The sequence below is a fragment of the Euleptes europaea genome, chromosome 2 (genome assembly GCF_029931775.1).
Source record: "Euleptes europaea isolate rEulEur1 chromosome 2, rEulEur1.hap1, whole genome shotgun sequence".
Taxonomy (NCBI): Eukaryota; Metazoa; Chordata; class Lepidosauria; order Squamata; family Sphaerodactylidae; genus Euleptes; species Euleptes europaea.
The window spans coordinates 74,941,608-74,966,813 of record NC_079313.1 but is presented as its reverse complement, the minus strand read 5'-3'; the positions used below and the strand labels follow the sequence as shown (position 1 = coordinate 74,966,813).

General features: G+C 43.6%; 1 protein-coding gene across 1 annotated transcript; it reads right to left on the bottom strand.

Moving 5' to 3' along the window:
- Positions 1-3,800: 3,800 nt before the first annotated feature.
- Positions 3,801-25,055, bottom strand: LOC130473968 (cytochrome P450 4A25-like). Its single transcript, XM_056845628.1, has 12 exons — positions 24,870-25,055; positions 22,325-22,466; positions 17,857-17,901; positions 16,459-16,586; positions 15,642-15,772; positions 15,387-15,541; positions 10,842-10,948; positions 10,211-10,401; positions 8,859-8,992; positions 7,570-7,634; positions 4,889-4,971; positions 3,801-3,981 (listed from the first exon to the last, which is right to left on the bottom strand). Exons 1-12 carry the CDS (start codon positions 25,053-25,055, stop codon positions 3,807-3,809), a joined length of 1,542 nt encoding a protein of 513 aa, XP_056701606.1. The 3' UTR covers positions 3,801-3,806.
- Positions 25,056-25,206: the final 151 nt, after the last annotated feature.

The following is a 25,206-nucleotide window of genomic DNA, read 5'->3' as shown; positions in this document are numbered from 1 at the left end:
GATGAAAAATAAATCCAGCATAGTGATAACGGTGTGTGATGTCATACTGGGCATCAGGTCCTTTCCCACAAATTGCCAAAGGACAAAATCAGCACAAACAATAAAATGAAATCACAATTATCTAAAAATAATAAAAGAAGGAATACATGTTAACTGATGGGGTTGGAAAAAATATTTCGAAGTCTTAGATGTATGAATATAAGAATATTATTACTCTAATTGCTGAAACTACATCAGTTTGTAGATTTGGGGTTGATTCCACCCAGGCTCAGTTGATATATAATGGCACAGGAAAACCTGTCAGGCCTGTCAGAGTTGGTGTTGGTATTAGATAATTCCCATCCTTCCTTCAGTTTTCTGGAGGTGCATTGCCCCTGGACCTATTACAAGCATTATGACATAACCCACTTCCTTCCCAATTTCATCTCATACATAAAATCTCAGCAGTTATGAAAGAAAAGGATCTATTTTATTTCTGAAATATTAAAAAGTCCCTGGAAGTCTTTTCAAGACTGGTAACTATCACCCATCCCTGAAACCCTATCCAACTTCCTTTCTTTTCCCTTTGTGTGCATATGTCCATCGCTTAAAATATATTTCTTGTTTTACTATTTTTATTCTTTAATAAAACCCATTTAATTATACAACTTCCTGATTATTTGAGAGTTTTCACCCAGGACTATCCTGGTATACTACGTTATTGATCCCAGTTACCAACTCTTGCTCTCTGTCCAGTTAATTTTCCCTTTGTGTGCATATGCCCATTGCTTAATATATATTTCTTGTTTTACTATTTTTATTTTTTAATAAAACCCATTTAACTATATAACTGCCTGCTTATTTGAGAATTTTCACCCAGGACTATCTTGGTATACATCCGCTGATCCCAGTTACCCCTTCTCGCTCTCTGTCTCCAGTTACCTAAGGGTTACATAGAGTTGTCAGCCTCCAGATGGTGGCTGGAGATCTCCCACTATTACAACTGATCTCCAGGCAACAGAGATCAGTTCACCTGGAGAAAATAGCTGCCAAACCCACCCTCTTCAGGCTCCACCCCCACAATCTCCAGGAATTTCCCAACCCAGAGCTGGCAACCCTACCCAGCAAACGTCCATGGTAGAGTGGGAATTCAAACCTGAACCTAGTCTGAGGGTGGAGCCTCTCAACTCCCACCATGTTGGCCCGTGCTGAGGGAAGATACCTCAGGCTTCAGAACAGGAGGGAGAGGAGGTTGCAGCACTTTCACCCTCTTCCAGTGTGGTGTAGTGGTTAAGAGTGGTGGTTTGGAGCGGTGGACTCTAATCTGGAGAACTGGATTTGATTCCCCATTCCTACACATGAAATCAGCTGGGTGACCTTGGGCTAGTCACAGCTCTCTTTGAGCTCTCTCTCAGTCCCACCTACCTGTGTGTCTGTTGTCGGGAGGGAAAGGGAAGATGATTGTAAGCCGGTTTGAGTCTCCCTTAAGTGGTAGAGAAAGTCAGCATATAAAAACCAACTCTTCTTCTTCTTATCTAGAACTAGACTGTATATTTGTGTGATGCCTTTCTTTGTCTATGGTAGAAGCTTCTCTATGATTCCTCCTTCTCGTTTTGTGCCTTATTTCTCTCTCTCCTTGCGGTATATACCTGTCTGGAGCTGATGCCTGGCCCAGACTCACCCAGATCCCTGCTGGCCATGGCAGAACTATCCCCACCAATCAGACGGACAGGTGCTTACCTGAGGCCAGGAAGAGTACTGCTTGTTCATCTGCCAGATGGAGACCCAAGCCAGGAAGGGCCCATAGGTGCTGAGGGGAGGAGTCAGCTGGGTTCATCCCGACAAGGTTGATTATATCATTGGCTGATGATAGCCTGCCAGGAGTAGGCCCCAGCATCCTCCAAGACTGCCAGGGGAGCCGACCCCACCCTTGAGAAGGACAACAGCCTTGACAATGGACCCAGCAGTAGCAGCTCAGGCAAGAGGCCAGGGACATGACCGGGCCAAGATGAGCTGTTTTCTGGGGTGGAGACCAGCCCTCACCCACAGGAGGGAAGGAAGAAGCCATGGATTGGGGGTAAGCATTAAGAAGCAGGCAGAAGCCAGGAAGGGGGGTCAAATGCCCCACCCATAGCTCCAGATTGGGCAGAACAGGTGCCAGAGCCTGACAAATAGGGCCAGGATTGGTAAAGAGTGGTAGGGCAGGCAGCCTTCATAATGGAAGCTCAGAGGACAGGCCAAAAAGGAAAGGTGTTGAAATAAGATAGTTGCCTAAAGAAAGGAGGAGGAAGAGGAGGAAGAAGAAGAGTTGGTTTTTATATGCTGACTTTCTCTACCACTTAAGAGAGACTCAAACCGGCTTACAATCATCTTCCCTTCCCCTCCCTACAACAGACACACTGTGAGGTAGGTGAAGCTGAGAGGTCTAAGAGAGCTGTTACTAGCCCAAGGTCACCCAGCTGGCTTCGTGTGTAGGAGTGGGGAAACAAATCCTGTTCACCAGATTAGCCTCTGCCATTCATGTGGAGGAGTGGGAATCAATCCCGGACTCCAGATCAGACTCCACCACTCCAAACCACCACTCTTAACCACTACACCACACTGGTGAAAATATAGTGTCTAAACATGCTGAGTCCCTTTTTCTCCGACGTTTCCTCTCCTGAAAGCTTCCACAGACTCTTCTCTTTTCCTGCTTCTTTCTCTCCTTCTCATCCACCTGCCAACCTACTTTTATCTGCCCCCTTGTCTTTCTCTCCTTTTCTCCCCCTGGTTCTTGATTAGGATCATGCAAAAAAAAAAAATCATTAAATTTCGGGTTGCCGAAAGGGTTAATTTCGGGTTGCCGAAAGGGTTAATTTCGGGTTTATTTTCAGTTCTGCTATATCGAAATGCACAACCCTATTCCTTATACCCAGAAAAACCATGGCCCAGTTGCATGGGTCTGGCCACCAGGCCAGGCTCAGTCGCGCATTGGGGAATCTACAAGAAAGGTTTTGGCCATATTGAGAGAGATATTGATGTTAAGAAATATATTATTACAAGTGGGGGACCCACAAGGACTTGTGGGAGGCATCTCCTTTTCCCCTCCCCCACCATTTCCTCTTCCTTCTTGACAGCCATAATCTACTTCACCACACATGGCAAATGAAGTTCAATGCCGGCAAGTGTGAGGTATTATTTATCTATCTATTTATCTGCCCAATTCCATCCATCTGAACTCACGTCAGTTCCAAACTCTAATGAAATTTGGACCAACCTTATGATGACACCATAGCTCCCAGGCCACCACAGCCACCTCCATCTTTCCCTAAACTTCATGTAGCTCCAATAATGGAGAAGAATCTGTACCAAGCACTCTATCAGGCTTTTAAATTTGTGGCATAAGAACTGCTAATTATAGAATAAGATCTTGTTTTTCAGACTAGGACAATGTCTGGTTTTAATAGACGACACCAATGGCTTATTGTCTCTCAAAACATTTATTTGTTCAATTTTTATAATCCTGTATTTCAGTTATCACATAGTGACTCACAATAATAACATTTAAATACTATGTATCCATAATTAAAAGTGTGCTTAAACCCTTTGGTCATCCAAAGAACGTAAAGTCAGAATCAGTCGGAAGTTTATCAATAAATGCTGGTATAGGGTATTAAAACTTTTGGAAAAAGGAAGATTTTCACCTCCTTTCACCAATGAGCAGGGGATTTAAAGAATCATATTGCATTAAAAATTAAAATTTTAAAAATTCCTCTGTGTCTTGCATGGAAATTAAAGGGAACGGTCACATTCATATCACTGTGAAAGCAAAATTTCTGTTCTGTCCTTTACTGTCCATCGCGTTTTTTTAGCTTTATATGTATCCCATTTTCAGACTTCAAGACAATCTGAGGAATAAGAACAGGAAGCTTTGCTGGATCAGGCAAGATTTCAAACCGGAGCAGGATTTGGGCAACAACCACTTTAATTTCATTCATGGTAAACTGCTGTCCGATGCAGTTCCTGAGGGAGGAAAGAGAGAAGCCCTGAAGAATTATGCATGGTTTTATTTACTTATTTCCTGTATTATAGTCTGCCTTTCTTTCTGAGCCTCCAGGTAGATTACAAAACTTTTTTTCCCTAAAGGCAGCATTAAAAATCCAATAAGCAATGAGGACTAGGGTTGCAGAATAGAAAACAATGCAAAAAAAAAAAAAAGGATAGGAAATGACATACCATGAACAATATAGAGAATGGATTACAAAAGTAAAAGGCAATGTAGAAAGAGCAAGATAGTACATACAATAAATAGTGCAATAGATTACAATCCTATTACCTTCATAAAAACAAGCTCCTGAGCCATTCCATTATACTACAACCCATTTCCTTTATAAAAACGTCATCCTGAATATTACTGTTTTATACATACTGCAGAATGATAAAAATGTTGGAGGCTTCCTGCCCTACTCAAGCAGCTTATTCCACAAGATGAAAGTCACAACAGAGAATACTCAGGCTGTGGCTCAGTGGTAGAGCATCTGCTTGGCATGCAGAAGGTCCCAGGTTCAGTCCCTGGCATCTCCAGTTAAAGAGACTAGGTAAGTAGTCTGAGTAGACAGTACTGACTTTTAACCTTGGAATGATGTGCATGCAGCCAGTTTACATAACTTTGGGATATTTGGAGATAAATCTCCTATCAAATTGTCATTGTCCTAGACTTGGCCCTAAGAATACATTTGGTCTAGATATTGATTCAGGCATTGATAGCACAGTCCATCACCATAAACCAAGCTAGCCTTCTTCTCTTCCTGCTCCCTCACCAAATATGTTTTGTTCTCCTTCTTTTAGTCTTCTATGCACAGGCCCAGTGCCTCTTGCCTTCTGCATGCAAAGGAAGATTTTCATCAGAACACATTAAAAATGTGCTCACCTTGGTCCAGCTGAAAAAGGCACGAAAGCATGGGAATGTCGCCGGGAAGAGTTCTCTATTGAGAACCTTGTGGGATTGAACACCTAGAGGAAGACAATGCAAAGATCTTCTGTTAGTAGCTATTGATATCTTGCTTCACTTAAAAAAAAATCTTGATGCACTTATAGGTAACATACAAGCTCTAGGCCATATGTATATGGGATACTTGCAGCTCTTGTTATAACCTTAATATTCCCATGCTTTCTTTTTTTCTTAAAGTAAACTAGTTCTTGTAGTTGCAAAGCTATGTTTGACAATAAGTTGAAGAGATAAACAAAATAAACTATATTGGATCCAAATAGGGTTGCCAGGTGCCCACTTGTGGTGGGCAACCCCCCGGCAATTTACCCCTCTGCTCGCCGACCACCTGAGGGTCGGTGGGTAAACGTACATACCGCGCGCACATCACTTCCGGTTTACAACCGGAAGTGCCGCCTCACAAGGGGCCTTATATCACTCAAACTCTTAGTTTGAGTGGTAAAGGGCTGCTTTACCACTCAAACTAACAGGTATAGGGCCCCTTGCGAGATGGCACTTCCAGTTCTAAACACACACACACATTACTGATATCAGCCGAATAGCCTCCTGCCGGAGGAGAGGGGGAACCTGGCAATCCTAGATCCAAACTATGCATAGGGAAAGGTGGGTGTTTGTGCCATCACATCTTTCCACCAGGTAGCAGATGTTATGGCTAACAATATTAACCCTCTGTTGAGTGGTGAACATTCTTCTGATTGTGACTGAAGCCACACCTGCAGCTCTGGTTGCTGGATTCTAGCTACCATGTTGTTGCAGAAAGGGGCAGGGCCATACAGGTTTGCCACAAAGGGCAAATTGTCCAAGGATCCTTCCCTCCTCACCCATTTCTTCCTTTCCCCCTGCCCCCTTCAGGCCTGGAGCAAGCAAGGGTCTTAACTGACTGCCACCACTCTGACCTCAGGGTTTACTCGAGAGGGCCCACAGCACCTTCCATGCCCTCAGGTAACTCCCTCTTTGATCAGTGTATACCCTGATGTATGGCCAAGGTTGAGGCATGAAGAACCAGGCAGAGTGAACAAGAAATGATTTATTAAACAAATACTTCAGCAGTTAAGCATAAAGGAGAAAACACATAAAAATGGGGCAGAATCAATACAAGGACACTACAACCACACAAGGCAAAACTCACACAAAAAAGAAGCTGGCCTAGGGTTACCAACTTTCAGGTGGGATCGGGAGGTCTCCTGGTATTATAACTGATCTCCAGACAACACAGATCATTTACCCTGGAGAAAAATTGCTTCTTTAGAGGATGGACTGTATGTAGGGTTGCCAGGTCCCTCTTTGCCACTGATGGGAGGTTTTTGGGGAGGAGCCTGAGGAGGGCAGGGTTTGGGGAGGGGAGGGACTTCAATGCCATAGAGTCCAATTGCCAAAGAGGCCATTTTCTCCAGGTGAACTGATCTCTATCAGCTGGAGATCAGTTGTAATAGCAGGAGATCTCCAGCTAGTACCTGGAGATTGGCAACCCTAACTGTATGGCATTATACTCTGCTGAGGTATCTCCACTCCCCAAGCCCTGCCTTTAGGGTTGCCAGTTCCGGGTTGGGAAATACATGGAGATTTGGGGGGTGATGCCTGAGGAGGGCGGGGTTTGGAGAGGGACTTCAATGACACAGAGTCCAATTGCCAAATGGCCATTTTTTCCAGGGGAACTGATTTCTGACACCTGGCTATCAGTTGTAATAGCGGGAGACCTTCAGCCACCACCTGGAGGTTGGTAACCCTACCTGCCTGCCCCAAGCTCCACCCCCAAATCTCCAGGGATTTCACAAGCCAGAGTTGGCCTTAACAGGCTGGAAAACAACAACGTATCCTACCACAACTGCCTTGTGTTTCAGTACCTGGTCCCAGTAGACTACCAAAGAATGAGGGATCAACCACCTCCAAAAGCAGCCTCACTGCTGCCCAGCTTCAGGGAGTGAAAACCTCCATTCTCTGAGCTTTCCTCCATCCAACCTTAAAGCCCAGAAGGTGACTGGGAACTGCAGGGCCACTGAAGCCCCAGATCTTCATGGAAGAAAGCCCCTTCTCAAGGCCCACAGGCTGCCCACCCCCCTTCCCCCAGCCCTAAGCCTAGTTCATAACAGATACAAAGGCATTATGCAGAGATAACTCTTTCACTGCATCAGGACAAATTTGTTGATTTGCTTGCTTTAAATGACTCCCAAATCCCTTTCAGTGAGGGAAGGCAGCATGGTTTAGACCAATCTCGTCAGATTTCAGAAGCTAAGCTGGACCTGTACTTTGGAAGGGAGACCACCAAGGAAGACTCTGCAGAAGAAGGCAATGATAAATGCCTTCTGCTTCTCACTTGCCCTGAAAGCCCCTTGCTGGTGTCACCATGTCAGCTGTTACTTGATGACACTTTACACACCCACTTTAAAAACCCATTTCAAGATATTTTTTGAGAAACAGAGGAAACAGGATTTTATATCCTGATTTAATATAAACTATTTCAGAATAAAAAAGTCTCAGATTATGTGCAGCATGTCCAGTAGCTGTGACTTTATGCACCATTCACTGAGGAATATCTTCATCTTTAATTAAAACATGCAGATACCTTGGCTATATTTACATCTTATTACACGGAAACAGATTACCTCTGGATCTTCCCATATGCTTGGGTTCCGATGGATATTATGGATGCTAATTATCACTGTGGAACCTACAAAATAAAGTGATAACCAAGTTAACATCAATATCCAAGGACTCTAGCAATCTAGGAGCTATCCTGTAGCTAAGGAATCCTCCCACAACCACAAGTGCATAGGGCTGCAGGTCCAGTCTCAATCAGTTTTTTTTTACAAATAGCATTCTTAAATGAAATATTTAACTGCGAAAGAACAATATACATGGGCACCCAGCAATCTTACACGTAACATGTAAAATTGTGAATTAGGACTAGCTCAACAACCTGAAATTTTACTCTATGTAGGATAGCTACTAAAAGTATTCAGGATAGTGAAACCCAAGGCTGACTGTGAAGAGCTCTAGGATGATCTCTACAAATTGGGTAAGTGGGCAACAATGTGGCAAATGAAGTCCAGTGGAGGTCAGTGCGAGGTAATGCACACTGGAAGAAAAAAAATCCCAACTTCAAGTAAATTCTAATGGGGGCTTGAACTTGCTGAGACTGAGAGGGTAATAGTTCTTGGGTTCATAGTGTATAGCTCGAGGAAAAGGTAAGAGGTGTTCGGAACACCTTTCTCTTTCTAAGATCATGTAGAATCAGAACAAATACTGATATATGAAGAAGCCTCGGCTTTGTATATTCAATAGACACTTTGAATAACCACTTTGGCACAGAAACGGACCATTTCAAAGCCTTTAGATTTTGCAGTATAAAAAAATAAACTTTAAATTTTAAGCAAAAAGCTACACAACATTGTTTTGGAATCTATGCATGTGTAATAAACTGTGTCGGACTGTTATGCATGTTTTTAAAAGGCAAGGTCCACTTAAAGTTAATATATTACTCTTTACTATGTCTGAAGTAGCTAACAACGTTCTTTTTTTCTTGCTTGCTGATTTTCACTGATTCCCCTCTCTTAGTGTGGTCTACTGTCCCCCTCCCACACACAAACTTTGTTCCTAGCAATCAGCAGACCCTCACACCAGCACAATGGGGGTCTGCAGTTAATGGGGGAATCAGCAGGTCACTGCTTCCTCTTAAGTCTTCAGAATATAGTTGAATACAGGCCAATATATTCATTTATTTCACCTGGATAATTAAGCACATGCTTAACTTTCTCCCACTGAAGTAAATGAAACCTAGAAGTGCCTAACTTTAACCCAAAATGCTTCATGCTCCAAACAGTTTATTCACCCCAGACAAGAACTGAGCTGAAAGATAGAACTTCACTTCCGCAAAGGACCAGTCTAAACTAACCTTCAGGCAAGGTGCGTCCATCACAAAAAGTTATGGGTTTACTAAGTTCTCGGGCCACACCAGGGACTGGAGGATAAAGACGAAGAGCCTCCTTAATACACATGGTGGTGTAAGTCATCTTCCCCAGGTCTTCCCTAAGAGAACCAAGTGAAAGAGTGAAGATTAAGAAACTCCTTTACTTACATTTATGACAGCACTGCCAACCACTATGCAACATACGGGCATGAAGCAAGCTGTTTATGAGTCTAAAATATGTCACCGGGTGTTGGGAATTTTGATTCTCTTTTTCTTTCTGTGACAAGTATTCTGTGGGCCAGTTCTATGATGGCAATTATAATAAAAGGATCCACAGATAGTGAAACTGTATTTCCTACACATAATCTCGAGATATTATTACAGCGCAATCCAAAAGGGGGGGGGTAGCTGAGGTGTGGCCAGGGATGGCCCAGCCACAACACAGACGATCCACCTCCTGAACGGTTTGCCATGCCACGGTTGCAAGCGGAAAAAATGCAAGCTCCCCCAAGCCCCGTGAAACTGCTCTATGCAGTTTCACTTGGCTGCGCCATCATTTTTGCTGGCACAAGTTCGTGCCTGCAAAAAAGGGCGTTCCTGGGGTGAAAGGGCTCAGAAAGCTAACTAGAGTAGGCCCCACCCCTGGGAACACCCCGTTTGGTGCCAGTGTGAGCCCCTGTGGTGGAGGGACATTGCTGCCGAGGATGCAGCCATGCCCATGCATGGCGATACCCTACCACTCCCCGTCACCAGTGGAAGTGGCCCTGCGCTGGCATAAATGCCCATCTGGACAGTGCAAGTGGTATTTACACCAGGATCATGCCGCCTCCAAAGTCCCTCCCCTTAGGATTGCACTGTTAGAATCTGAAGTGTATAAGCCTTTTATTACCAACAAAAAACATTTAGTTATATATCAAAACTTGGTAGCATATGAACAGATTTCTCTGTAACTAAAAAAACAAACAACCCCCCCCCCTCAAAGTGTAGTCTTGCTATGGTTGGAGGGTGAGAGGACAAAGATTAATTGAAAAACAATAACATCCTGGAAAGGGACAAACTTTGGTAATATTGGGATGAGTCAAAGTAGGGAAAATTCAGTAATAGCTAAATTCTGTTTATTTGGAAATAAGCACATATTGGATTGCAATTAAATTGTATTAGGAATTCTGTCAGAGATCACTGCTAGTGTTTCTAGGGGGCAGATTAGCATAAAGGAAATGATGGGATGGTCCTTGAACTTCTAATTCTAAAACTATAAAGTCTCCATGCTCTCCCTTTAAAATAATTCTTTAACATTCAAAACAAATTATTCAGAAACATCAGGTTAGAACTCTTACCACTGAACTGTGTCTCGTTCGCCCAAAGTGTCCTTTATTTCCTCCCTACACCTTTGCTGATGTTCTGGATTCTGAGCCATTGCATGTAAGATCCAGGAAATACCACTGGTTGTGGTATCATGGCCTTCAAACATGAAGGTGTCTACCTCAGCACACAAATCTTCATCAGATAATCCAGCTCCTTTTTCATCCTGATGAAGCAAGAAGCTTTGCTATTAGATTAATCAAAACTGATTCAGAGATAAAGCCATTTTCTAGATTAAAAGTTCAAGACAAGATAAAAGGCCTCCTTTTAAAAGTAAAGATAGATCAAATAGCAGGGCAAGTTAACATGTTGTTGGCCCAGGGAGCAATGCCTAATTGAAATACACACAATGGCGTTTAGAAAGAATTATGGCTAAATATTGCAAGTCTGTCACCAAGTGAATATATATTTCCTAAATGTAATGGCAGCTGTTAGACCCTAGACAAACTGTTAGAGGAAAGTGTGTGTGTGGCAGGCATCTGATTTAAAAACAAAGGCGAGAAGTGCTGCATTCACCAACGGTGAACGGTGGGATAGCTAGCATTAAAGGCTATTTAGTTAATGGCTGACAGCACACAGCAAAGGCGCCAGATTAAAGTTTCTTACCTTGGCACAAAGAAGAATATCCAGAAAATCCAAGTAACGTTTCTTCTGGATCTTTTCAAGCTCTCCCTCCTCTTTGAGGGATCTCCTTCTGTCTTGTATGACTTTTTCTGTTACATGTATTAGGGGAGAAGATATTTATTGACATGGCAACTATAGACTTCTGCAAGGACAATTCTGTACCAACAATCAGACAAAGTTATAACATTGGATTGGATTCTGTCAGTTTTTCTGCTGGCATAAAAGGAGGTGGGGCAATCTTGCCAAGTTCCTTTCTTGACTACAGTCCGACTCCTACCTCATGTGGCTTTTTTGGCCACATGGGTCCCACAGTTTCTAGTATTTTCAGGAAGTGGTTAAAGGCGGCATCTCTTCCATCTCGTGCCAGCAGGAATGCTGGAAGGATCCAAATGCTGGAAGGATGCAAATCTGGAATGATTAAGATATTTATTTCCCACACTCCAAATGCAATGAATTCCCAGGCAGTTTAGTAACACCCAGAGTAATACAACAATAAATACCGATAACAATACCTTTGCCCATCCTGGCTGTGAAAAGCATATAAGGACCACATCAACAAGCCCCTAGTGGCCATCATAAATTAATCACAAATTCAGGGCACCTTCCCTCAGGTACTCAAAGAAGCTGTTATCCATCCATGACTTTAAAAATTATCCCTACAAAAAAACGATGTGGCCTTTCTGGGTAAAGTGATTGAGAGAGCAGTAGCTGACCCAACTCCAGGTTTTCTCGGATATCTCATCTGCTCTGGACCCTTTTCAGTCTGGCTTCGTACAGGCTATGGGACAGAGACAGCCTTGGTGGTGTTGGATGATGACCTCTGTCTTAACATTGACAAAGGTCATGCATCTTTGTTGCCCCTACTGAACTTATCTACAGCCTTTGACACAGAGGACCATGCCATCTTATTGAGACAGTTGGAGATAGAAGTAGGTATCAAGGATGTGCACTGGACTGGTTCAAATCATTCCTCACAGACCAGACTCAAAAGGTTGGCAGTGTGTGATCTGTCCTGTGGGGTTCCACAGGGAGCAGTCTTATTCCCCATTCTCTTCAACCTCTATATAAAGCCCTTAGAACAAATTATTCAATGTTTTGGGGATGGCTGTCATCTATGTGCTGATGACACCGAGCGCTATATCTCCATATCCTGATCCTGAATTAATAATGCCTGTCCATTGCAGTTAAATAGTTAAGAGTGAACAAACTGAAATGAAATTTGGACAAGACAGAGGTAATGCTGGTTGGGACAGCAGTGATCTTGAAGGGCACTGTGTTTCCTGTCTTTGATGGGGTTTAACTAACCCTTGTTGACTCAGGGAGTTACAGCACTTGTATTCCCAGCAATGTATTAAGAGTTTGAAAACATTATAAAAAATACTGTTCGCACTTTCTATGTATTCCCACCAATGTATTAAGAGTTTGAAAGCGTTATAAAAAATACTGTTTGCACTTTGTTTGGCCCCTTCAGCTGTGAAGACGTCTTCCAACCATTTATAAGCCGTGGTATCCAAAAACCCTTTTAAAGCTGTGTTTTTTATAACGTTTTCAAACTCTTAATACATTGCTGGGAATACAAAGTGCGGTAACCCCCTCAGTCAAGAGCTTAGGGGTTATACTGGATCCAACATTACTGCTGAAGAAGCAAGTTCCTACAGCTGCAAAAATTATTTCTACCAACTTAGTTGAGCCCAGAAGATGACCCACTATCTTGACTCACCTGATCTGAGTCCCCTAGATCCACACCATGTTAACATCAAGACTAAACTACTGTAATGCACTTTACATAGGTCTCCCCTCAAAGTGAACTTGGAGGCTGTAGTTGATGCAGAATACCACAGCTCTGTTATTATCAGGAGCTAGAGGGGAGTATGCATATTATTCCAACTCTTCAGTCACTTCACTGCCTGCCCATCAGTTACTGGGCTTCATCCAGGTATTGACTATTCATGGCCTTAGACCGTCATATCTAAGGGACCTGCCTCTCCTTCATGCTCTGCCAAAGCAGCTTCACTCATTGGAGCAGGGCCTCCTGCAGGTGCTACCCTGCAAATGGGCAAAATCAACATTTTATTTATTTAATTAGTACCTTGTCTTTCACCCCAATGGGGACTCAAAGTGGCATAAAGCTTTCTGCTCCATTTAATCCTCACAACAATCCTGTGAGGTAGAATTGGACTGAGAGAGTGTGACCTGCCCAAGGTCACCCAGCAAGCTTCCATGGCATTCATAGGGATTCGAACCTGGGTCTCCCAGATACTAGTTAGACACTCATAATCACTACACCAGGGGTGTAAACTTTAGACCACTTTCCCCTATTTGTTATTTACTCTTTTATCTAGGGCTGTTGATTCGGTTCGGTCTGAACCGAAAAACAGCCGAATTTCCCGCAATCCGGCGGTTTTTCAGTTCGGACGAACTGAACTCAAAAAGTGGGGAAACCGGGGAGCCGAATTTGCTGAGTTTGGGGTGTTCCCGAATAAATTCAGTGAATTTTGCCCCTTTAAACAGATCTGCGCCTTGCAGCTGGAAGGCGCAGATCTGTTCCCCCCCCCCCGCACGCGCCTCCAGGGAGCTTCCCTGGAGGCACGCAGCGGGCCCTTTAAATAGATCTGTGCCTCCCGGCCGGGAGGCACAAATCTATTTAAAGCCCCCCGCCAGCCCTGCTGGGAGTCCCGGCAAGGCTGGGGGGGGGGGTCTGGAAACCCTCTGCACTGCCTGCGCAGACAGCGCAGAGGGGCTTGTTTAAAGGGCCCCCCGCACGCCTTCAGGGGGCTTCCCTGAAGGCTCGTGGGGGGCCCTTTAAACAGATCTGCGCCTCCCAGCTGGGAGGCGCAGATCTGTTTAAAGGCCCCCCCGCGCGCCTTCAGGGAAGCACCCTGAAGGCGCATGGGGGGCGAATTTTCCCCCAAACTCCGGATCCCCCTGAATTTCCGGGGATCCAAAATGGGGGAGTTCGGACTTTGGCACAGCCCGAATAAAAGCGGGCCGAATTTTGCCGAAGCCGAACTATACCAAAAAATTTTTTCAACAGCCCTACTTTTATCCTACTTCATCACTTTGCTTATCTTAGTTTCAAACGTTTGTTCATTCGGATTTTCACTTTCCCCCCAGAAACTGTTAAATGCTTTGATTATTTGGGAGAGTTAGAACTTCCTAGGTGGTGTTTTACTTACTATTTGGGAATGGTGGTATACTTTCTGTCTACTATGGCTAAGTTCTTATTTGTTTGCCCCTGCTCTGTCCCATGATTTCTTTTCCCTTGTTCAAAAAATTGAACACATAGGGACATGAACAGGGACAAACAAATGAAACAAACAAATGGAAAAGGGGTGTCTTCCAAGCCCAGAGAAGCCACTGCCCACCCCTGACCCCGCACCTTGCTCTTTCCCTCAGAAAAGCATCAGAAGCGGAGGTGCAGCAGTGGCTCCTTCTGGAGCTTCCACTGTGCTTCTACTCACTGCCATCTCCGAGGTAGTGTGCAGCATTGGCGTCAGAAGAAGCCACTGTTGTTGCACCACTGCTTCTGATGGTGAGGCTCCAGAGTGCAGGCTTCATTAAGGTGTGCTTAAACCCCCAGCTAGTGCTGGGGGGAGGCAGAGGAGGGCATGGGAGAGGGGGGAAGGAAAGAGAGAGTCATGGGGTCAGGGGGAAGGAAAGAGAGAGGAACAGGATCAGGGTCAGGGGAGAGGTGCTGCTGCTGCCTCTGCCTGGGCCAGACAGTGGCTTCTACCTGGCAGGGAAGTTGTCTCAGGTGCACAAACGCACCAGTGTCTATCCATGGCTGCAGCAAGTTGAAACTTTAAAATCAGGTTAAAGCAGGACTTGAAAATCCTGCAGAAGTGCCGGAAGGAGGTGGGGTGATCCTGAGGGAGGGAGGGAAGCATGTGCGTTGCCTTCAGCTATTCGCTACATTTGCAAGACAATCGCCGGACAAAACGGCCATGCGTTAATGCCCTATAAGTATAGCCCTCTTAATACAAGGGACTGTGTTATAAAATGCAATTCCTTTTTGGGTCACCTTCTTCATAATAATTGGCTTGTGATTAGTTATATATTTATTGCAGCTGTTTCCTACAGAGACTTTCTGGTTCACAAGTATATCTATAATATATACTGTCTATTTATTTTAATCCATTAGGAAATTCACCAATTGAAAATTAATGTGGTCATCTTCCAGTCTGCGCTTCTTCTTCTTCTTCTTCCTTTTTGATGAAGATACATTTTAAAACAGGACAGTATACCAGATGCCTGTCTTGCCTCTCCTTTTGATGGACTTATGGTGGATTTTGAGTGGAAGTGCTTTTAGCACACGTTAATTATTACTCATGTATGCTTCTTTGGAGACTGTTTTTGAACATTTATTTAATTCATGTTAGTTAAATTATGTCCCAATAACCGTGTTTCCTATTTTGCAATACTGTCCTAAGGATTTTTTCATTGACTGACATGTCCTGTCCATTACAGTTACACAGTGTGGTGCTTTTTAGTATTTTTTCTTTCTGTGAATGGGGTGTGGGGCAGTACCTGTATGTTGATGGGCCAGTTTGCAGGCTTCCCGGAAATGACGCCCATTTGAGCTGCACCAATAGATGAGATCATTCCGATGCAAGAGTGTGCGGGTTCTCTGAGAGGTCAGATAGGTCAGGTCATACACAGCTTTGACATAATAATCTAACTGTCTGAAGGGAAAAGGAAGCCCTTTTAAAAAATGTTTCATTTAAATGAAAATGGACACAACTGAAAGAGAAAAAAATCTTATCAAGCTTAGACAATACAAACCTGTGAGTCTGGCAATTGCTTTGGTAACTGAATGCACATTTCATGATGCTGTCCAGGCTCATCAAGCTGACATGTTCAAACATCTCTAGTGACATCATGGCATCCTTGGCAAGCAAATTCTCCCATTTATCCTAGAATGGAAAACACAGATAAGGAGACTTAGCTTTCCAGAAACGATGGCAAGGTTTTATGGAAGGAGTGAGCCCCGTGGTGCAGAGTGGTAAGCTGCAGTATTGCAGACCAAGCTCTGCTCATGACCTGAGTTCGATCCCGAAGGAAGTCAGTTTCAGCTAGCCGGCTCAAGGTTGACTCAGCCTTCCATCCTTCTGAGGTCTGTAAAATGAGTATCCAGCTTGCTGGGGGTAAAGGGAAGATGACTGGGGAAGGCACTGGCAAACCACCCCGTAAACAAAGTCTGCCTAGGAAACGTCGGGATGTGATGTCACCCCATGGGTCAGGAATGACCCAGTGCTTGCACAGGGGACCTTTACCTTTTATGGAAGGGCTATCATGGGTTTGTAACATTCTTATCACATGAACACATCTTTCAACAGAGATAAACTTGCTAACTGCTACCTCAATGAACTATGTGAATTTGTGCAAGGCGAGTGGATTGGGAGAGGGCTGGCTTATAAGCACACTAAACATTTCATCTTCATTGAACATAGGAATTTCCAGTTGTTTCACTATTTTGAAATCTGAGTTCAGGTGCATTTTAGTATTGCAGAAATGTAATATTTTACACTATTCCCCCTGATCCTAATTTTCTTTATTCAGAGATAAGAATTAAAATAGCAACATCAGCACCAATGCCTACCAACATCACTTTGGCTGAATCAGCAATCAGTGGTATATAAGGTTTCAAAACGTCGTAATGGAACCCTGGAGTCAACAATCGACGATGTTGAAACCACTTTGGTCCATGTAGGAGCAGCAGTCCTTTGCCTGGGGGCACAAAACAGCAAGAGAACTTTCAGAACACTGCAGAGCTTACACAAACTGACTACCCTAGGAGAGCCAGTGTGGTATAGTGGGTAAGAGCGGCGGGCTCTAATCTGAAGAACTACTCCTCCACATAAATCCTGCTGAGTGACCTTGAGCTAGTCACAGTTCTCTCAGAACTCTCTCAGCCCTACCTACCTCACAAGGTGCCTGTTGTTGGGGAGGGGAAGGGAAGGCGATTCCAAGTCACTTTGAGACTCCTTAAACTTAGAGAAAAATGGGGTATAAAAGCCAACTCCTCCTCCTCCTCCTCCTCCTCTTCTTCTTCTTCTTCTTCTTCTTCTTCTTGGAATGCTTGGGATTTTAGAGGAGAGAGGCATTCCTAATATGGGCATTTTCATGTAGATACTTAAATGTACTGAGGGGATTAGAGTGTCTGGGGCCGTGACAGAGAAAGATACTTGAAATGCAGGGGTCCCATCTTTCCAAGCACCCTCCAACTGTTCTTTAGAAAGTGGGCAGAGCCAGGTGGGGTTTTTGCCCATTAGGGCTTTTGAGTGACCATACAGCCCATTCTCCAAAACAGCCATTTTCTCCAGAGGAACTGATCTCTGTAGTCTGGAGATCAATTGTACTTCTGGGAGATCTCCAGGCCCCAACTGGAGGTTGGCAACCTTACTGTACATACACACAGATAGGTTCTAATAAACCAATTGAAGATCGGTAACAATAGGGCTTTTTTGTGGCAATCCTCACCAGTACTGGTGGGGGGGGGGGCTGTCCCAAGTCATGAGAAGGAAATTGGTGGAAATCTGTATTTTTTTGAATTAAAAAAAGTGTAAATAAACTTACAAAGTTAGTTAAGGAATGCTTATGCTTAAATACTATATAGTAACCTCTGAAGCAAAAATTGCTTTTAATAACTTCTGAGAAGTAACATATGCTAAATAAGAGAATTGCTATGATTTTTTGTCTCAGTTCAATTTTCTTTCCTTTTTCTGACCACTTTTCGTACTTTAATAAAAATCAACTTCCTTTACTTGAAAGGTCTTTCTGTAATGTGATAAAAAATACTGCACCAAGCACATACTTTTCTTGCCTTAAAAACCTTATGAGGTTGCCACAAGTCTGCTGTAACTTGGCAGCAAAAAAAGAAAAGGTCTGGAGAAGGTTAGGTTGGGCATCTGTGCTTGCCACCTCTGTTCCCTAGGTAACAACAATACATTTATGGTCTAATATATATTTTAAAATGGTGAATCATTTTTTTACTTACCAATCCAGGGAATGAAGAACCTGTAGGTAACCATATTCTTAGGGTCTGAAAAATGTAACAAAGAGAAATTTTAAAATAAAGCAAAGGACAATACTGGGGCAACGGCAAAGCTGCCTGCAGTGAATAATCTAAACTTTGTTTATTTTAAATTTGAACTTGACTGATTTTATTGAGGCCACATCAAAATAAAGCGCAACATACCCAATAAGCTCTTTAAAAGTTTGTGATGGTGCTTTTGCCAAGTTTGTGAAATAAGAGACACTTTCTTTGGCCTTGAACCCATAATTAATAAGCTCACAAGCACTTTGAAGTTACCGCCATTAATAAACCTAGACTTTGATCTCAAGAGTCAGGATCAAAAGATAATGCCAAAGACCAATTCCATGAAATCCTTTTCAGATGCAACCAACTTAGACAAAATAATCAGTTCTGCAGGAGGGGCTAGGATAGGGGCAATGCTCTCACACATGGAGCAGGTCACATCAATATTTATTTAATACTGTTTTATTCCACCTTTCTGTTAAAAAGATCCTGTCAAGACAGCTCGCAACATGATACAAAGGCAAATTTGTGCAGTATATCAATAAAATAAGGAAGAACCCAAACAATCAAGGACCAGGTAATCAATGGAAACCAAAAATTCTGCCTATACCAAATGCCCTCCAAAGTTTTACAGTGTGTTGAAAAGCTAGAAGAGTTGGGGTCTACCACCTTGAGAGAACATTCAATAGTCTGAATGGCACAAATGGAAAAAGCCTTCTCTGCCCACTATACCTCAGCGTAGAAGGACATGGGGGGGGGGGTCATTGATTTGATCCAAGAGTTTGGGTAGGCTCATATGATTGTCTTTCATATCTTGGCACCAGGCCAGAAACTATCAATGCAAATAGAGCAGTAACCTGGTTCTATGTTCTATACAATGAGTTCCAGTTCTAGTAGCTGCATTTTGTACCAATGATGGTTTCTAAGTACTCTGTGGTTATGATTCACATATGGAACTCCCCATAGCTGTTCTGGGGTTTAATTTGCAGCTGAAGATAGTTTATTCATGATGGCATTTGGTTAGTTCTTCTGCCTATCAGCAGTTTTATTAATTTTAACTTATGGTTTTTATGTACTTAATGTATTTGACTGTATTTTATTGTTATTTACATTGTAAGGTGCCTTAAGTTCTTATAAGAAAGAAATATGCCTTATAAATGTTATAAATAGATAAATAAACCACACTGGCACCACTTCTATGTAGGGATGTGCCCCAAGAAATATTTTGTTGTATCTTTGGATGCAGGCTTAACTTTGGGAAACCAGGGTCATTGGGTAGAGCGGCAGAGATACCCCCCCCCACTGCTCAGCTGTTTGGCGGTGGCGTGGGCTTTCTCTTTAGCTCTGCCTCATCTCCGCAGCTTCCCAGGCCACCCCAGCAGTACGAGCCTTCTCTGCCGCTCGGCCCGATGCCCCTGCTTCCCAAGCAGCTTTCCCCGGGAGGAAAGGCAGATAAGGCTCGCACTGCTAGGGTAGCCAGAGAAGCCGCAGAGATGCAGCAGAATGAAAGGGAAAGCCCGCACCTCCACCAAACAACTGAGTAGCAGAGTGTGTGTGTGTGTGTGCAAAACTGCCTGCCTGGAGACTGAGGCAGGAAAAGCCTCACCCTGGCACTTCCGCTTATACAGTAAGTGATGTCATTGTGTAGATGATGCAAGTCATGCCCTCTCTCTTCCCTGACTACTTCCACCTGTCGACCAGCTGAGAGTTGGCGGGCGACAACAACAAAGAGTGGTAGATTGCCCACCATAACCAGGCAGTTGGGAACCCTAATGGTGAGACCACACTTGGAATACTGTGTACAGTTCTGGTCACCACCACACCTAAAAAAGGATATTGCAGAGCTTGAGAAGGTGCAGAAAAGAGCAACCAAAATGTTCAGGGGGCTAGATCAACTAGGGAGCAGTTAAAACACTTAGGGCTGTTTAGCTTGGAAAGAAGGTACCGTATTTTTCGCTCCATAAGACACACTTTTTTCCTCCTCAAAAGTGAGGGGAAATGTCTGTGCGTCTTATGGAGTGAATGCCGGCTGGGCGCGTGCACGTCAGAACGGCGCGAGCCGGCGTTCCCCACCCCGACAACCAGCTGGGAGGCAGGCGGGGCCGCACAGAGCCGGCTGGGCGCGTGCGCATCGGGACGGTGCGAACCGGCGTTCCCCGCCCCGACGGCCAGCTGGGAGGCGGGCTGGGGGCACAGAGCCGGCTGGGCATGTGCGCGTCAGGTCAGCGTGAGCCAGCGTTCCCCGCCCCGACAGCCAGCTGGGAGGCGGGCGGGGTGCCCAGAGCTGGCTGGGCGCGTGCACATCGGGACGGCGCAAGCCGGAGTGCATGCGCCCAGCCAATTCTGTGCACCCCGCCCGCCTCCTAGCTGGCTGTCGGGGCCGATGCATTCACTCCATAAGACAAGTTTTTAGAGGAGGATAACAAGATTTTTTCTTGTTTTCCTCCTCTAAAAACTAGGTGCGTCTTATGGTCAGGTGCGTCCTATGGAGCGAAAAATATGGTAGTTAAGGGGGACATGATAGAGGTCTATAAAATTATGCATGGTATAGAGAAAGTGGACAAGGAGAAGCTTTTCTCTCGCTCTCATAATACTAGAATGCAGGGTCATCTGCTGAAGCTGGAAGGTGAGAGATTCAAAACAAATAAATTAAGTATTTCTTCCCACAATGCATAGTTAAATTGTGGAACTCCCTGCCCCAGTATGTGGTAATGGCTGCCAACTTGGAAGGCTTTAAAAGGGGAGTAGACATGTTAATGGAGGAGAGGGCTATCCATGGCTTCTAGTCAAAATGGATACTAGTCATGATGCATACCTATTCTTTCCAGGCTTCCTAGAGGCACCTAGTTGGCCACTGTGTGAACAGACTGCTGGACTTGATGGACCTTGGTCCGATCCAGCATGGCCTTTCTTATGTTCTTTATGATGGTCCCCAGGGTACAGATAAGCTGCACTGGGTATGGAATGACAGCCCCCCAAGTGTAATCAGGACTGGAATCAGTAATCTGGGACTGAAGTGACAGCCCCTGGAGTGGAATGACAGTCCTTGGGAGTAGCAGGAGTGCTCTAGGACTGGAATGACCAAACATGTCTGAATAGTGAAGTAGTTACTAAATGTGGTGTGTAAGATTCTTGCTAAATCACTATCAGACTTTGAAAAGCTAGGATCACTGAATCCAGATCATCAATTTTGGTGAATAAATTAAATTTTAAAGTTTTAATTTGTTTTTGAATAAATGTACAATTAATTGTTTCTGTTTTGGATTTTATTGTTATTGTCTTCCTTAGTGGGTTGTGTAAACTGCTGTTCTGAGTAATGCTTTTATAGGTTTGGGGTAGGGGGCACTGGGGAAGAGTTTATGGAATCAAGGGGACAGTGCCCTCCCCAAAATTTGGGAATCACTGCTGTAATGTATTTCAATGGAGCCTATGCAAGTTGACTTGCATTTGTGACTCCAATTATATCCAATGGGCCTTCAGGCATCTCCTGTTCTTTGCAATGGGCATTCTTATCATTTGTTTTAGCGCATCCTGCCTAAGCTCTCTATTTACCCAGCCAAGTGCCCTTACACTTGGGGCACTCTGCCCCCCCTTGTAAAGGAGGGTGGGAAAGATAACCGTGTCTTGATTACTTGTCTCTAAAGGTGATTGGCTGGAAGCACTCTGGCTTCTCCCTTGCAAGGATCCAATTGGAAGTGAGAAATGCCATTTCTCAAGAAACCAGTAGAATCAAGGAAAAACACAAGCACATATTGTAGCCAACTAGCAGCTCCCAGACTCCAAAACAATACTGATTTTTTTCCGGGAGGGTAGTTTCATTTCACTAAAAATCTTGGATTCCTAATACTGTTCCAGAAAAACATGGTAATGACTCAAAACAGTGATTTCCATGTCTATCTTCAGCTGCAGTATTTTGTTATGCGCAGCCCTACTTCTATGCCAACATAATGTTCATTGGAAAAGGAAGGTGAAGCTATTCTCTTATTGTGCTTCTTCACTGCAGCCTCCTGGGTTGCATGGCTTGTTGGCTACACACATCCTGCAATGTTCAGCATTATCATTAGCATCTTGGAGGCTGCTGGAGGATGGGGGGAAATAGGAAAGAATCACACTGTGATTCACACAATCCACAAGATCTATGTATGTGTCTATGTGTAGACCCCCCAATGAGTTATTTATTGACGATGGTTCTTAGCCTTCATTAATGACAGGAGATTACTGATATTTGCTACTATTGTTGTTTAGCTGCTGCTAATTATTGTTGTGTTTTTTTATTATTCTAATCTTTTACATTAGCCTCCTCAGAACCCATCTGGCTGAAAGTGTTTTTTATGAGGAATACAAATATTTTAACTAATTAAACAACTCTGCAGAAGTAGCTATTCAACAACTAAAGGCTGATCATTAAATGATAGATAATGTTTACCTTGTCGAGCAAACACAGCTTTAGCATAATCAGGGTGGTTGATTAGTAAGCCAGCTGCAAAGCCACCAAACCATCTAGGAAAGGCATAGGGATATTTTTCTGCCCATTCCAAGGACTTACTGAATTCTTGTCCTCGTTGGAGCTACGACAGAAAATATGAAAACGTGTAATAAAGCACCTCACACGTTAAAGTTGTAAAGCATATTTTTTAAAAATAAATACTTGGATCACGGAAATGCAGTGATTTTTTTAGAATATGGTTTTGCAAGAGGATCTCCTGTTCAGTGTATAGATTCATATTCAAGCCCACAAGGATCAATCACTGTATACTCCATTATTAAAAGGATGTGATATCATAACTCTTACAGTTTTGTCACATTCTCCATTTTCCAAGAGGTACCGTTACCAAAGATGGGGTTAAGATTATGAGTGTAAATGCACAGTAGGTGTTTTTTTGGAAGAAGTTATCTGGAAACAAATTTTCAAAATGTCAGTACAATTGATCCATTTGCATATGGCTGGTAGGTCTTCCCCAAATGGAGAAATTGTTCCCACAAAGGAGAAAGAAGATCTTATCAGCACCACCAGTTTCTTCATGTTTATGATTCCAATGCTTCTTGTGCAATGCAAAAATGGAGGGGGGAAAACCATGAGAACCTCTCAATATGCAAACAGGAAAAAGAATAGCAGAAATGGTTACAGATATCATTGTAACCATGGTTGTAACATTTATATAAAATAAAGGCACAGTTATATTAATTTTGTAAGGGTGTAGGTGATGGAGGAATTAAGTGTCACAGAAAGGATGGCTGAAGAATAGAGGCAGAGAGGGTTGAAAATTATATCACTGTACAATTCTATTAATAGCCTTCTAGGTCAGGTGGAGTAGTGGAGAAAGAACCATTACAACCTAATATGGAATTTGCTAGAGTTGTGAACAGCAAGACAGAGCTTTCCACAAACCTCAAAAGGGCCCCAGGTTTGCAGAAAAATGTGAAATGTTAAAAAAAAAAAAAAAACACCATTGGGGGTGTTTATAAAATTGAAAAATAATAAAAGGAGCACCTGTAGCTTTAAGGAACGGATTCCCTCTGAGGCTGTTGCTAGGCAACCACACTATTCCAGGCTGGGTTTCTGTGAGTAAAAAGGCATGGAGAAAGGGAACGATCCTTTCCAGTCCTATTTAGGCCTTTGAGGAAGGACATATTGGGGCCAGGCCTGACTAGGTTTGCCAGTTTCAGGTTGGGAAATTCTTGGATATTTTGTGGTGGAATCTAAAGAGGGCAGGGTTTGGGAGGGCAGAGTTTGGGAGGGAAGAGGCCTCAGCTAAATACAGTGCCATAGAGTCCACTCTCCAAAGCAGTCATTTTCTCAAAGGAGACAGATCTCTTGTTTGGAATTCAGTTGTAATTCTGGGAGATTTCCAGGTCCCACCTGGAGGTTGGCAACCCTAGGCCTGGCAGCAACCGCTGGGTGAGTTGATACCACCTGACTTGCATGACTCAACTAGGCCTGGCTACTTATTACTGTAAATTAGCAGCCATTCTATGAAAGCCAGTGTAGTGTAGCAGTTAGAGCTTCAGAATAGGGTCTGGGAAACCCAGGTTCAAATCCTCATCTTGCTGTGGAAGCTCACTGGGTGATTTTCCACCAGTCACATACTTTCAGCCTAAGCTACCTCACAGGGTTGTTGTGAAGATATAGAGGAGAGGAGAATAACGTAAGCTGCTTTGGTCCCCACTGTGAGAAAAGGTGTGGTATAAATGAAGTAAATAAATATAGCTGAAGATGGGAGGCAGATAAAAGGTAGGTTTGGTGAATGACTGAGAAGGAGAGAAGGAGATAGAGAAAGGGGAGAGGATATGGGGGATGTCAGAAGGAGGGAGAGAGGAAATAGTGTGGGGAGGGGCATAGAGAGGAAAGTGAGGTGCCTCAAGTCATTGAGGTTTTTTTTTACCATGCAATTGGGCTTGGCCCAGGGGCCGGCACTACACATTACACAACTGAGTCACAGTTTTCCTAGGTAGAGGCTGCTGGGGAGTTTAAATGAGATACTGAGCTAGTGCAAAGATCCAAGGTGATCCCATTTGCCAGCGTTTAGCAGAGGTAGTTCTGTTGTATGTTAAACAAACAAGGAATTTGCATCATGGCAGATATCCATTCAGATTGGTTGGCTGTTTCCATGGATTCTGATATCACCATAAATTCTGTCATTAAAATAAAAGACACTTTTCCTATAACCCAGGAGGGATGCATTAATGTATTGTTCTCACAAACATGTTTATTTTCATTGCAATTCCCAAGTTCTAAACTTAACAGATTTTTTAAGAATTCAGCACACAATTGGTAAATGTGAAAGATTCAGCTTCCACTGAAGAAGTCAGCACCAACTCATCCAAATAGGTTCATAACCATAGTATATAGTGAGGAAATGTTTAGTGACAAAATAGATACAGCAAAAGGCCTCCTGCCTTTCTTTTCACCTTAGTTGTTATGTTCCAGTGAAACTTCCTCCTTTTCTCTGTCCCAAAGGGACCTTCCTTACCTCCTTGTTGTGGCCATAGAACCAGTGGCTGCGAGGACCAGGAAACATCTTGAAGGTCTTCTGCAGCTCCCTTCTCCTCCAATATAACTTAATGGCGTTCAACAGCACAAAGATGAAGATGAATCCAATAAGTAAATGCAGAATGTGGGGTGAGGCAGTCATTATTTTCTCCAGCATGGAAGCCATGATATGGCAAGCTCTTTCCGAATAGCTTTTACGTTGGCTTTTTTCTGTGTTCAGGAACAGGAGCCAACATGCCTTTCACCCCTCCTTCTAAGTCAGTATTCTGTGGTGGAATGTGTTCACCTACTTGCTTAGTCACCCAGGAGATGGGTTA

Excerpts from the sequence above, each read along its gene's own strand:
- LOC130473968 (XM_056845628.1), bottom strand. The coding sequence starts at position 25,055 with ATGGCTTCCATGCTGGAGAAAATAATGACTGCCTCACCCCACATTCTG. Across the intron at positions 22,467-24,869 it reads TCTATGGCCACAACAAGGAG|CTCCAACGAGGACAAGAATT; the intron begins GTAAGGAAGGTC and ends TTTCTGTCGTAG. Across the intron at positions 10,402-10,841 it reads ATATTCTTCTTTGTGCCAAG|GATGAAAAAGGAGCTGGATT; the intron begins GTAAGAAACTTT and ends TTGCTTCATCAG.